The 15,380-nt window shown below is 37.9% G+C and overlaps 1 protein-coding gene across 6 annotated transcripts in view; it reads right to left on the bottom strand.

Moving 5' to 3' along the window:
* The window catches only part of slc25a26 (solute carrier family 25 member 26), a 203,286-nt gene that overhangs the window by 145,603 nt on the left and 42,303 nt on the right, over positions 1-15,380 (bottom strand). For 3 of the 6 annotated variants that reach the window (XM_043708292.2, XM_043708297.2, XM_043708299.2), the window contains exons 4-5: positions 9,177-9,281; positions 282-329 (exon numbers count right to left, since the gene is read on the bottom strand). The exons of 1 other annotated variant lie outside the window; for it this stretch is intronic. In XM_043708292.2, coding sequence (XP_043564227.1) covers positions 282-329; positions 9,177-9,281 — 153 coding nt within the window. Of the gene's footprint in view, positions 1-281; positions 330-9,176; positions 9,282-11,923; positions 12,030-15,380 lie in introns of all 6 variants that reach the window. 2 more of the 6 variants (XM_087994419.1, XM_043708302.2) reach the window with 1 other exon arrangement.

The following is a 15,380-nucleotide window of genomic DNA, read 5'->3' as shown; positions in this document are numbered from 1 at the left end:
ACAATGCAAGCAAGCATCCATCCACATATGCTGCAGAGAGAGAATAATGGGCTTATTTTTACCATTGTAAATTCACACACAGGCTGAAATGATAGGTTTATTCAAATTGAAGATGCAAAGGGTGGTGATGGGAGAAAAGAGGCAAGAATAAGTAGGAACTTTTTATAGTTAAATGTTGAAAATAGTGACTTTATTACTGACAATGCTTTAAATGGCACAAATCAGTTGATTAACTTCAAATCAAAATCTGTAAAAAGATGGAAAGATATGGTAATTCTGACCTCTCGTTTTACTGTGCTTCCATAGCCCCTGTAGAATCCTAGGATACCCTGGGGATGTGAAACAAGACAAAAATAATTAGGTAAAGTTAGTCAATACTTTGAAAACTTTAGTTGAACAAACTGTTCTATAGATTATCAACAATAATGAAAATTGTGAATAAAGTTTTCAGACTATAAAGTTAGGGACCGGCAATAATTTTCCTGTACCAGGGAATGTAAATGGATTATAGTTGGGTTACAGCAAGGGAACAGACAATCAAACCCCAACATGTCGATTATTCCAGACCACGGGGGAAGAAAAATGCAACCAACTTTTAATGATCCATTAAAACCCTGGATCTGGATACATACAGATAATAACACAGAATTGGAGAGGGAAAAAAAGGATATTGTTGCAAAACAAAACAAATGTAATGGACACTGAAACAAGATGGTGAAAAGCCCTAGAACTTGCAAATTCTGCAACATTTCTATCTTTAATGCAAACACACTCCATTATTTCCTTCCCTACACCAGATGCCAATGTGAGGTTTAAGCAAAATGTATAGAACTGTCCGTTCAATTTCTTACTGCTCAGTGAAAGCAATCATTGATCATTAAAGAGCAAGCTTAATTTCCACAACACACTGAATTAACAACGTAGCTGTGTGTTACAATTTACTTCAAACCTTCAGATAGGAAGGAGACAAAAAAAGTGCAAATAATCTCCACCTTCAGTGGTAGTATAACATACTTTGGTGAAACTGATCACTGACTTTACATCAACAAGAGAGGAATTACTGGTATAGAATGAGCACGTGAAGAGAGAGGCCTCAGACACAAGAGAGTTGAATGCGATAATCCGTTACACTCAGCAGTAAGTGAAGTATTGCTGCACAATATAAACTGTAGAAGGACTTTGCTTAGCAATACGGAGCAAGCAGCATCAATGATAGCATATGTGCTGACACACACAGCCCAAGATGATCCAGACTGGTATCTCAATGTGCAGGGAAAAGTACTGGCTTAAAATACAAGATAACTCAAATGTTGGAAACTCTTGGAAATAAATGTGGGCATTAGGTAAGGTTGAGTTCAATTTAGCCAAAACATTGTCCCAGATTTAAATGTTTTTATTAACACACATCATCTGGACTGGTTGTGAAGGCCAGGTGGCAGCACAAATTATAAACATCAGGGAAGAAGGGAGAAAACTGGAGAAGAAAGTGGAATTTTGGTTTACATTGTTTATTAAAAAAACTAGCATGAATAAACTACAATGTAATTATTGTTTACAATTAAACGAGGAAGATCAAGGAGACACAAGAAATTAGACTGTTTCCTGAAAAACAGCTATAAGATGAAAGACAAAGCATAGGATTTCCAAAGTTCTCCAAAAATTAATTCAATAAAGTTCAAGTCCTCAATAGTATGGATGGCATTGGGAATATTAATGGGAAAAGTTAAACAGCCATGTGTGATCCATTAGTATGTCCTCTGGGTGACAAAAGTCAGCCAATCAAACAGGAGGAAGATAACAGCAAAGGAGACCGGATGCATTTTACAAGTCTTTGGTTAAGAAATGAATTCAACTGGAAAAAACTTTATGTTGGCTATCAACCTGGAAAATTGTTCAATTCTTCACACAGGAACAAGTACCTTAGAAGATGGTTTAGTAGTTGGTGATAGTTTTATTCACATTTCTTGTCTTCAAAGTGTACCATAGTCTTACCTCTTCAATTAAAAATATTAATTATGAATTGGATAAGCAGGATTTGAGTGTTTGATGATAGTTGAGTTAATCACATCATTTGTAACGTTAAGAAATGGTCAATAGACATACTCAACATTTAATTCTCTGAAGCGATCAATGAAAGCACAATCCTGAGGAGATTTAGATTGATATATGCACATTCAAGAGCAATGTTGTGACACCAATGTTTCCATAGTTACTGGCCAACCAGTTGTTATTCAAACCTTGCTCAAAATTGATGAAGGTTCAGTTTTCAAGTGGGAACTAGCACAGAAGTACAGAAATAAAAATTCCTAAATTAAAACAGAAAATGCTGAAAATACTCTGCATCTGTGGAGGGAAGAAAAGAGAATTTAAATACAATAGTAATGAACAGTCATTGACTTGAAAGGTCACATCAGTTTCCCTCTCCACAGTTGACCCCAGACCTGTTGGGTATGTTCAACTTTTATTTCAGGTTTCCAGCACACTCAATATTTTGCTTTTGCATCTTTTTAATTAGGTCCCTTCAGCATTTGAGATTTTCAAAAATAATCCCAATAATGCACTTGAACTTGAATCTTAGAATAAATTTCAATCCTATACTTAAATATGATAATTAAACTGTGCACATCATTCTGCGATTTAAGAATGAGCATTACCATTAGAGATACGTTATTTATAACATATGACTTGTTAAACTATACTCACAAGGAACGGGTTTAATTAAACAAAATAAAATACAAGCATCTATCAGGATGTACTGCAAACTGGACTTTCAAAATCAGATCAAGCAGTAAATACTTAACACCATTTGCATGCTGTCAGACAATGTCCAGCACAGCAAAAATTCAACATGGAAGATGCAATTCTGTCTAGACTCTAATCTTCATTTACACGTCCAGATGGTGCTATGCTGTACAGACAGTAATGATCATCATGTCAAGTCAATTTGAAAATTGCAGTCATCTACGCACAAAACTCAATCTAATTAGCAAATTTGTCAATATGATCTATGAGGCAAAAGACTCAGACAGATATAGATCAAAGCAAATGCCAAAAAAGGAAGGCTTGTTCCTTCAATTTTAATTATAATCATTTGATTGCACTAGAACAAACGTAAAGACTCTGATACATGCATAGATAAATGCACCATTTGCCACATTAAGCAGCTTGTAGTGCATTATGCTTGATTTTTGTTTTATGCAAGTTAACTGAAGCAAAACAGCAACAGCTTGTACAAATAATTTATATGGATTTCCTAACTAGGTTATGTTTAGAAGTCTGTGTCGTTTGCTTAAGAGTTTTGATTCTTAATGCACTCAGAAATGGCAAACTGTTCTCCAATGAAAAAGATTCACTTGTTCCCTTCCAGAATAATACCATTCTTCCTCTCCCTTTGATGGTTTTCATTTTTCCTATATTCTCCATCTTTCCCAGAATTTCAATTCTCATCAATATTTCACACAATTTCCAGTGTCAGCAGCTGACTGCCCGACTCTCAAAATTCATAACTGAAATGAGCCTTTTTGCAAATAAACAGGGCTCAGCCCTTGGCAATTTGTATTGCAAGGTAAATTAAATGTGAAAACACGCTCTGACACCGTTCCTTTCAATGCCATTAAATTATTTTCTTCAATTCCATTGACAAATAAATATACTGCCAAGTTCATTTTTACATAGCAAAAAAATTTAATAAAAATGCAAGTATAATTCAGAATGTGGATCAACAAATAAGGCAAGGCTTGTAACACTGGAAAAAAAAAACAAAATTGGATTTTTCTCCACTGCACTGTCACAACTGCACTCAACTGCTTTTAGTGATCCTTATTCCAACGATAGAAATCTTGTTGCTTCAGGAGGAAGTACAGCCATTTCAAGTAATGTGATGGTTGTGCTCTTGTGCTTTAGAAACAGCACTTAAAGTGTTGGTGATGTATTCACATTACAGCCAAACACATTTTAAAAGTTCATGCTATAGAAACAGCACTTCCAATTCATCAATCGTCTTACAGAGAATTCATGTTGACAAAATACACATTAAAGCAGAACGACCTGTAGGAGAAAAGACAAAAATACAATGGTGCTGCATTATTATAGTAGCAGCCCAGCAACGACAATAATCAGTGCAATGTCATTTTAGACCTTCAAATTTCAGACTCTTCAATAGAAGTTGCTTGCTCAGAAATACAGCAACGGATATCCTCGGTTTTGGCATCCAGCATGTCCAGTGAAAGCAAAATCCAGAGTCCTGAACACCAACTCTCGCAAAGTCCAGAAAGGTATACAGTGGTGCAAGTTGTTAGTTAACTCATCCAAATTAGTCAAAGTACAAGGAAATAATCAAACTTGAGCACCAAAAAGATTGACGGGTTGGACCGAAGGGTCTGCTTCCCTGCTGTACATCTCTATGACTCTATGTGGGCATCACTGGTAAGGCCAGAAGATAATGTTCAGCACTAAGTGTTCTGAGCAAGATGATGGTAAGTTCCCTTCTTGAACCACTACATTCATGCAGTGGAAGTGCTCCCACATGCTGTTAGGCAATGTGTTTCAGTAGCAATGAAGGAATTATATTACAATCTCAGTGAAGAATGGTCTGTGGCTGCAGAGCAGAACTTGCAAATGTTATCCTATCCACTTGTTGTCCATGTCATTCTGCATGGTAGAGGTTGTGGCGAAAGTAGTGGTGGTGCTGTCAAGTACGCTCTGGTGAGTTGCTGCAGTGCATCTTGTAGATGGTACAAACTACTGGCACAGGTTGTGGAGGGGGTGAATAGTGATGGATAGGATGCCAATAAAATGACTGCTTTGCCCTGGATTGTTTTCAGCTTCTGCAATGTTGTTGAAGCTGTATTCATCTTGGCAAGTTTAAAGTACTCCATCATTCACCTAACTGTAAACAACGGATACAATTTGGCAATTTTGGATTCATGGAGAATTCCCACTTTCCGACCTGCTCTTGCAGTATTTATATGGTTGGTCAAGTTAGATTCCTGGTCAATAGCATACTCATTTTCTCCATCTGTCACATCCATATTAAGAAAGTGTTTGGGCTGTATTCCACATACTGGCAAGCAGATGTGTAGTGGATTGGTTTATGGTAAGAAAGGTACTATATAAAGATAAATTGTTGGTGAAACTGATTTTTAGTACCTTCACAATTTCTCTTCAAAAGCAAAGATGATTCTCAATGTAGACAAGGAAAAGGCCCCCAACTGGAAAGCATCAGGCACACCAAACCTTCCTGCCATGAGTAGGTCATGAAGCAAACATGAACTCAATCTTGGGAATTGAGTGGACACGAAAAATAGTAGGAAGATTTGTGCTTGTTTTTTGAACATCATTAACAGGGTAAAATGCAGAACGACTTTGGTTAAGGTGGGGAAATAACCACAGAAAATTGTTTTTTAAATGGGAACCTTGATAAACGTGGAACGGTAATAATGAATGGCTTTATGTGAAGGCTGGACTAATTTTGCTGAGAGACCAGCTTTTTGGTAGAGCTGTTGTTAATTAGACTGTTGCAAGCAGCTCTTCTGAATCACAGTGTGACATACGAATGTGCTGCACTGCATCAATGCTGAGCAGAGGTAGAAGGGACTCAAAGCAGAGATAGGGTCCACTCAAGATAAAATGCCTCATGTCCTATCAACTGTCCAAATATCTCCATTTCAACAGTAAAAACTGGAACCCTGATGGAGTATAAAATGAAGCACGCATTAATTTACAGCCAAGGTGATTGACACCACACATTTATCTCTGCCCAATAAACTGATGACATTCTCCAAGAATAAGAAGGAAACTGAAGTTACAAGGCACCAACAGAAGTACTGCATTTGACCAAGAGATGAAAATGCATTCTAAAATATTCAAGGAAAAATTATTTTTCTGGACTAAAGTATACAATTCAGCAAGTATACAATGCTAATAAATTTGTGGGTGGCACGGTGGCACAGTGGTTAGCACTGCTGCCTCACAGCACCAGAGACCCGGGTTCAATTCCCACCTCAGGCGACTGACGTGGAGTTTGCATGTTCTCCCCGTGTCTGCATGGGTTTCCTCCGGATGCTCTGGTTTCCTCCCACAGTCCAAAGATGTGCTGGTCAGGTGAATTGGCCATACTAAAATGCCCGTAGCGTTAGGTAAGGGGTAAATGTAAGGGTATGGGTGGATTGCGCTTCGGCGGGTCGGTGTGGACTTGTTGGGTTGAAGGGCCTGTTTCCACACTGTAATGTAATCTAATCTAATGTAATGTAATCTAATCTAATCTAATTTGTAATCTAATCTGTAATCTAATCTAAAAATGGTTTAGATGACCATTATCTAGGTTTACTTCAACAAACTTTGTTATGCATGGTATTCTTTAGAAACAAAAAGCAGTGGGGTACAGATGACAGAGGTACCAAACGCCTTGGAGCAGTTACTTCTGCCTATTTGGTTTCATTTGCAAACAGCAGACTTAAGAACCACCCGAAACTGATAAAAATTATCTACAGGGATTCAACAAATGGCCTCCTTGTTCCAGTTTTATCATATGGCTGCCTGAGACAACCCACAAAAGGGGAACTAATTAGAATGTAAATACAGTCCACAGTGTTTTGCCTTTCTGTAGCGTTCTTTCATGATACAGTTGGGAAGATGCTGTCTGGTTTCTTTTTAAATTTGATACAATATTCAGTCAAACTCAAATTCGAATTTGGATGTGACACAAAATTCCATTTGTGTTGTCGAGCATACCTCCCAGGGAATAGCAAAAACCAAAGAGCCACAATTCTAGAGTGGCTGATCAGCCTAATTATTGACCAGTGTCAACAAAAGAGGTGCTTTCACTGTGAAAACCAGCCTTTTCTGTCAGGGGTCACATGACCAAACTGACCAAAGTGACATAGTTAGACCTAAGGATACTCAAATGCTGCCAAAGCCACTGTTCAAAATTTAGATTTCTCGGTGTGCAAAGTCTGGCAAAATCTGAGAGGTTAGAAGTATCGTTGATCAGACAGAAGTTGAAATCGGTAAGCAAGTGGAAAAGGCATGAAGCAGAAAACAATGAAAATCTGAGAGATTGTGCCATCAAGTTCCCATCAGCCTGAAAGTCAAGGGGAAACATAAGTTAGTGTCAGAGAACCAAAAGAAAAAGCACACAATGTGGGGAAAATTAGTGGAAAGCAAGTTAGACAAAGAAGAGCCAGTGGACATGATCTATTTGGCGACCTAGAAGGCCTTTAACAAGATGCCACATAGAAGGCCACTCAACAAGATAATTTGTGGTGTTGGGGCAAGTTACTGCTATGGATAGACAACTGGCTGAAAGAATATATAATGCGAGAAAGTGAGAGGTTGAGCACTTTGGTAGGAAAATTAGAGGCATAGACTCTTTTCTAAATGAGGAAAGAAGGCTGCAAAAATCTGAAGCAGAAAAGAACTTGAGAGACCTAGCTCAGGATCTTTGTCATTAACATACAGGTTCAGTTAGCAGTTAGGGAGGTAAATGCAATGTTTGCATTCATTTCAAAAGAGCTAAAATAGAACAGCACAGATGCACTGCTGAGGCTGTATAAGGGTCTTGTTAGACTGCATTTGGAGTGTCATGGGCAGTTTTGGGTCATGTATCTATGGGAGGATGTGCTGCTTCTGGAAGGGGTCTAAAAGAATATATAAGAATGAACCCAGATATGAAGGGCTTGTCATATGATGAATCATTGAGATCTCTGGGTCTGTATCAATGGAGTTTAGAAGGATGAGGGAGATCTGATTTAAACTTGCAGAATACAGAGAAGCCTGGATAGAGTGGACGTGGAAGATGTTCCACTCGTAGGAGAGATTAAGACCCAAGCGCACAGCCTCAGAGTAAAAGGATAACCCTTTAGAACTGAGATGAGGAGGAATTTCTTCAGCCAGACAGTGGTGAATCTGTGGAACTCATTGCCACAGAGGGCTGTGGAGGCCAAGTCATTGAATATATTTAAGATGGAAACAGGTAGGTTCTTCATTCATAAGGGGATTGAAGGTTAAGTGGGGGAAAGCAGGAGAATGGGGTTGAGAAAGATATCAGCCATGACCAAATGGCAGAGAAGATTCAATTAACTGAATGGCCTAATTGTGCTCCTACATGTTATGGTCTCATGGTCTTACAAAACAAAACGCATTAACCAAAAAGGGATTGGTTCCCAATACCATGGCCAAAGTGCAGCTAATGGATCGGGAAAAATTAGGAACTTGAAAACGTAATATTGAGGCCATTGATAAGCATGGCAACATGTTTTGCTGGTACTCATGCTTTGCTGGTTTGCATGTGGAAGGTGGGAAAGGAAGCCATAATCATCAACTGCTTCCTGCAAGCTAGTTTCAAACAGATTATGATGCACAAGGCAATAAAAAGATGAGGAGCAAGATGACGCCAACCAACCAGAAAACAAGATGTTTATGTTCCAAGATGGAGGCTGGCTTGATGATTTCCATAGAAACTTACATGAAGATGTTCAACACCAGACGAAAGACATTGTAGGTGCAGCGTACTGTTCAGTGAGGAAGGCTGATGATTTGAAGACTCTAATGAATGTCCACATACTCATCTGCCTGTTTCCCAAGACAATGCCGCAAAAACCTTATCAATATTCCAGAATTTCACAGCATGGAAACATCAAAACATAGTTGACTGCATTGAAGAAATTGTGAACTGCATTGTGTATGTCTGAAAATAGCTTGATAAGCATGAAACAATTTACAGATTTTGTCTAGTGTTGAATCTCGGTCATTTTCAAGGCCAGTTCACTCAGCCTCTTTCAAGACTAACACATGGTACATTATGAGATGTGCCCCTGGAAAAGTGCTGAACTTATAAACTGAAATGCATTGTTAAACCTCACCACAAAAAAGAACAGCTACTCTTTCACTGAAGAAATGGAATAGATATACTTCTATTCTTTGCACACATCCACACACACTTCACCCAGAGGGGTGTTCAATATATTACAGCATGGCTCAGTATGTAGTATTCAAATAAACTACATTTGTAAGCAGATCACACAAATAGAGACACCTGCATATGATAAAAGGACCTCCACAGCTATCATACAGCTCTGCTTAATCCAAATTTCAAGGCAATTCTCTAGGGATTTAACTCTTCGAGAGTTCACTGTATCTGCAACACAGCAACTGCATTATTTATTTCACGAGCTTACCTCCTGCCTTATAGTATCAAGGAACACCTTATAGGTACCCAGTGAGGGGTAGGCTTGAGCTCGTTGTTTGACAACTTCAGAAGGAACCCTTATCAGACATGCAGCCTGTAAATAATCAAAACATAACATCAAACATCATCATGGAGCTAGGTCAGTCGAAATCAGAACAAGTATGACTTTGCAAAATATAATCACATGCTGAATTAAACATGCAATTTTGAGAGAACAAATTCCTCAGACTGCTGTCATAAATAGAAACCAAGTGTAAGAATCATTATATGACCGCTGATCCGAGTGACATTATGTTGACACAATAGGAAAACTTGCTCCATTAATATGGCACAAGCAGCTCATCTTGGTCTTTTCAAAATATAGTAATACAAAAATGCCTAATCTTTGAAGTTGAAACCTGATGCACATCAAAAGCAGTGAGTGTAATACATAAAACTGACGGAATTTGATATAAAAGAAATGAGTTCAAGACTCAAGAATGCAAAAACCCCTCAACTGTGGTTCTTGCCAGCCTCTCATGAAAGGTGAGGTATTCCTAATAAAATAATACTACCAAAATGGGAACTATGCCTCAAGGATTGATCTAATTTTGAGGAGTAAAGATTGGCCATAACACTGGGTAACTCCCCTGCTCAACTTCAGAATGTAATGTTATGGGTTCTTATATGCCTTCTGAGTGTGGAGACAGGTCTGTTATTTAAAATCATTCATCCAAATAAAAAAACACTTTTGTCGATGCAATGCGCCCTCTGACTTCAATCTAAACTTCTCGACTCAGATTTCTAGATTTGAACCAAAACCAAAGTGGGCGGCACGGTGGCTAGCACTGTTGCCTCACAGCGCCAGAGATCCGGGTTCAATTCCTGCCTCAGGCGACTGACTGTGTGGAGTTTGCACGTTCTCCCCGTGTCTGCGTGGGTTTCCTCCGGGTGCTCCGGTTTCCTCCCACAGTCCAAAGATGTGCAGGTCAGGTGAATTGGCCATGCTAAATTGCCCGTAGTGTTAGGTAAGGGGTAAATGTAGGGATATGGGTGGGTTGCGCTTCGGCGGGTCGGTGTGGACTTGTTGGACCGAAGGGCCTGTTTCCATACTGTAATGTAATCTAATCTAATCCTTCTGATCCATAGGCATCTGTGCTACCAACTAAGCCACACATGATACTGTTTCAGTTAAAACCAGCAATTATGAAAATAACAATAACTACCATATTTTCCTTAGCAATTGAAATTACAAGATAGTTGGCTTGCTTCTCTTAGTATTCAATAATATCAGGAGTTTGGATCCTTTCCCATTCAGTTTTAGGTACTATAGCAAGTTAATTTCTGGAAAAGCGTAGTAGAAGTAGTAATTTGAGCAGTTTGATCTAGTTGAACTCCACACTAACTCTTGAATGTGCTCAAGGGGCCATGAACATTAACTCTATAAACTTGCACTGAAGCTCACTGGACTTGCTTAAGTCAGAAAGTCCCAATGGTGAGAAAATGTGCATTCCATATTGAACTAAAAGATTTCTTACCAACTTTGACACAAATATGATGATGTATGGCTTTCTGAGCAGCAAAACCAACCTCGATTACACACATTAATTATTAGAAAGTTAATGGAAAAAAATGTTTTGCAAGAAAAACATCTATTGTTGCAGTCTCAATGACATACTTTAGCAAATTCTGTACCTGGATAATAAAGCATTTCAATTGACCTTAAATAAGCTCATGAAAGCTGAAAATAAAAAACCTAAAAATAACTCAGACTAACCGGCAATTACTGACATTTTATTGGTAATATTGTTTAATTATTCCATTACTCGGTTTGTTGTTCTGCTCTACCTCAGATCAAAAAAGTAAAGCTGAGGTATTGACAACTGAGCTTCATAGAAGTAGAAAAATCCACAACTGAGAGGATTGTTGTAATGGAGGAAATTATAGAGATAGAGAACAGCAAGGCAATGAAGAGACTTGAGATCAGGGTTGAGAGTCAAGTCAGTTTATCAGGAAGAGCCAATTTAGGTCAACAGAAGAAAACAAAATAGATAGGTAATGTAACTAAAAAACGTAGGATAGACTGAATAATGTGGGACGGCACAGAGACACATTGGTTAGCACTGCTGCCTCACAGCGCCAGAGACCTGGGTTCAATTCCCGCCTTGGGCAATTGTCTGTGTGGAGTTTGCACATTCTCCCCGTGGGTTTGCTCCCACAGTCCAAAGATGTGCAGGTCAGGTGAATTGGCCATGCTAAATTGCCCGTAGTGTTAGGTGAAAGGGTAAACGTAGGGGAATGGGTCTGGGTGGGTTGCTCTTCGGAGGGTCGGTGTGGACTTGTTGGGACGAAGGGCCTGTTTCCACACTAAGTAATCTAATCTAATCTAAAAAAACGTATAAAGAACAGAACCAGAAAGAATTGTAAAATAAAAGACAGCAAGGAAAAAAAACAAATGAAAATACCAAGCAATTCAATCATTTAGTATTTAATATAGAAATGATAACATAGGTATAGAGTGCTCGGTCTAACCAGACTGTGTTTGTATTTAATCTTCACATGAAAATTAGCCCAAATCCCATGTGTTTATGATGTTAACCACATCTGATCATACACTTTCCTTCCAACGTCAAATGAACATTTCTTCCTACTGATCTAATTTCTACTGTAATCACTAACCTTTGTACAAAATTCTCTCAACTATCTTTGGTTAAATTTTCTCTTGCTGTCAGTTCTAAATCTCTTACATTTATATACCTTTGTTCGAAACTCCTTTTCTGATTCTGACAGTCGGTTTCCATTTTTCATGCCATCTCTTCAAAATTTTATCGCCATCAAATTATCCTTGCAGTCTCAACTGTGTCTGTATTACGTTATAAAACAATTGCTTTAGTTTGACATCATTGTGTATAAACAGGATTGCTGATATAAGTGACAAGAACTTCATCTCCAGTTCTATAGACAATAATAGGTCAATTGTTACCTAAACAACTGTACTTAGTGGCAGTAGTTCACCGACAATTTCCAAAACCCAAATGAGAAGAACAGCTGTTTAAATTCTGGCCTAGTCTTTTCAAAAATGTCTTACAATTAAGATTAATTTCCAGTGCATTGCATCTATAATGAAATGCACACTTAAAATAACAAAGGGATACTTTAGCATTCAAATCAACAAATTACATTACATTCCCACCAATCTTCTCATCTCTCAAGAGACCATCCAAAGTTCTTGACCTGTTCACATAGCACTTTGATAGTATTCCCAGTAATCATTGCAGCTTTTTAAACAGGTTTTGAAATTTCCAATAGAAAAACTGATGTTAATAGGTCAAACAGAAAGGTTTGCCTCAATTACATTTTTAATGAAGCATTCGAATCTGGAAGACAACGTGGAAAGCAGATAAATGTAATTTTATTTGGTAGTGAGACGTAACGATTTTTCTACAAGTTCTCCTGAATCCCTACTGGCCCACTGATACAAGGAAACTCAAGTCAATTGTGAACACATCTAGCAACATGTTTCACTTGTCATATCCTTTGTGTATCCAAAAAGATAATTTCAAAAATGCCCAGAATTCTTGAGGTTAAGAATAACATATGACCTCAATATGCCAAGAAAATAAGAATTGTCAACTTTTGAAGTATACATAAATATTTATAGCACTTCACGCTTCATGTCACTGCATGTCCTTATGCTGGCTTTTTTATCTCTTATTAATATAGTGACAAGGTGAACTATTAAAAAGTCAGTGATGAAAAGCAATCTCTCCAGCTGTGGAGTACAAAAGAGCCAGCAGGGACATTGGATTTCAACAGTACAACAATTTCACTAACCAATGAGGCACAAAGTGGTCAGCAGGTCTTCTTGATTTCTTCAGCATTCTGCATTTATTTTGAATAAACTTTGATTTTTTTTAATGAACTGAGTCAGCTCTACAGAGTTTATGTTTGAGAACAACTTCATAGAACATTCAAAACCTACAAGAGAACTTCGGCATACTTGAAATATTCATCATTTAAGATAGACTTTTTTTTAAACTAGAGATTATTATTCTATACGGACTGAGGTATTTCATTTTACATCCATTTTATTCATCTCTGTTCCTGTTTTGCTAATTTTCCATTTTTTAGATGGAAGAGGTATACAGTTTGAAAGAATTCTGCTTTGGATATAAAAATCTACTGCAGAACATCCTCAGAGACAGGAATTTGACAAACACTTTCTACAAATTTGACTTTTACCAATCTTAAAACATTAAGTTGCAGCAACTGATCACTAAAATGTTATCTGTATTCGGTTTGTAATGAACAGTTATGTAAAGAACTGCAAATATTTGGTGAATTGGGATGGTAACTATATTAAATGTACAACATATTTAAATTGCAATGTTGATTGGTAAGTTTCTGGAGAGATGGATGAGGAAACCTATATAAATCAAACATATCAATAGCACATACGAATTTTCAACATCCTTAGAGTGCAATAAATACTGTACATGAGAAAAAAGGTTATAGACAATTAAACTTTTTCAGGCTGTACACACTTATTGTCTACCAAATGTTTTGTGTACTTTTTTTCTTACAGAAGAACGTGAAGAAGCTGTCCTGCTCTGTTAGATCATGGCTGAACAACACAAGTAGTTAGCAAATCTGGAATTCAGACGGCTGTCAAGGCTGCATCATTGAGTATACTCAAGGCTGAAATGATTATTAACCAGTTAGGGAATTCAAGGGCTGTAGGGAAAACGCAGGAAAGTAGAGATGAGGTTTATCCGTTCAGCCATGATCTCACTAAATGGCAAAGCAGCCTAGATGGGTTGAATAGCCCATGCCTGCTTGTCCATCTTATTGTCTAGTTATCCATGATTCCTTCATATTGGCTGATTCACTTGCCTAACAATAATCTCTCCATTTCAAGCTTGAAAATTTCAATTGAACCTACATCCAGAACCATTTGGAAAAGACCAAGCGAAGTGCCTCTTCAATTCAATCCTAAACGACCTAGCTTTGATATTATTCTGCTCACTTTCAATTTAAAAATGTTAACATTTTTATTGACTACTCCAAGTACAAATACTCATAATGTTGTTGATGATCTACTACAGGAAGTGGTGGAGGCTGGTATAACTGCAACATTGAAGAGGTCCAAAGCCCTTGCCTCAACTCCATGCTGGCCTTCCTCAGTCTCTGCTAGTCAACCAATAATAACAATTTTAACTTGAGACATACAAACGGTTAAAAATCATCTTCAAAAATCTTTGGTTCTGATCCTCTCAAAAAAAACCCTGTAATGAATTCATAATGTTCCAACCAAGCCCACTGTTTCTGGAAAAAGGTTGAACAATTCAACCATAAAAAGACATAACACCACACTCTTTGCAGGTCTGTCCCCACAATATTTTATGTACAGCCCGAGACTCACTTGTAAATCTTAGGCTCTACTGTTGCACATACCAAGCTCATGATTCCTTTTATATCATTTTTAACTTTATGAATTAATGGTTAAGAGAAAACATGAGGTAAATGTAGCAAAGCATCTTGAAGTCGAGCATGTTTAAAAGTTTGCGGTCATATTGCTTTAAGAGGTTGAAAGCTAGGAATGAGGTTATTAGAATGCTGGGATTTAGTTACTGACAGAACACATGACACAAATGGTGTTTCGGAAGGCTGCCTGTGTTTGTTTAATACAATCAAAATAGAAAAGATGTAGCTCTAAATCCATCGGCTGGCTTACACAGATGGAGACTTGCTGCCTGCAAACCTTGCAAGCATGGAGGCTCAGAGAAAGTTAGAGCTTTATTAGCTTAAAAGAGTTCAGTTAACCCTTAAGGTCAGATAAGGACAACCAGAACAGGCTACGTTATCAGAGGGAAGGAGAGAGCTTCAGGTGGTTTTCTGGTTTGAGTTTATTTGAAGGTATGTTTGTTGGATGAAGTTAATTGCAGCTTGGATCTGGCAGAGTGTGGAAACAGAATAAGATGCTTCATGTTCATGCAAAACGCCAGGCAGTTCAGCCACCGCTGTCCTTGGAAGCCATTGATAGATCACTTCGGCTGAGAAAAGGGTGAAGCAAATCCGCGGCAGTCATTGCTTGATGGAACTTAGAAAGATTTGGTGGCAGCTCAACATGTGATAAAAGCTGAAATTTTGCTCCTAATTAGACACTTCGAAGAAATGTCTGAAATCTTAAGTGTCACAAAGCTGGTCCTTTCTT

This window comes from Chiloscyllium plagiosum, unplaced genomic scaffold (genome assembly GCF_037043375.1).
Source record: "Chiloscyllium plagiosum isolate Xiang-an unplaced genomic scaffold, Cpla_swu_hap1 HiC_scaffold_14, whole genome shotgun sequence".
In the NCBI taxonomy this organism is placed as follows: Eukaryota; Metazoa; Chordata; class Chondrichthyes; order Orectolobiformes; family Hemiscylliidae; genus Chiloscyllium; species Chiloscyllium plagiosum.
This window is presented reverse-complemented; position numbering and strand designations above follow the sequence as displayed.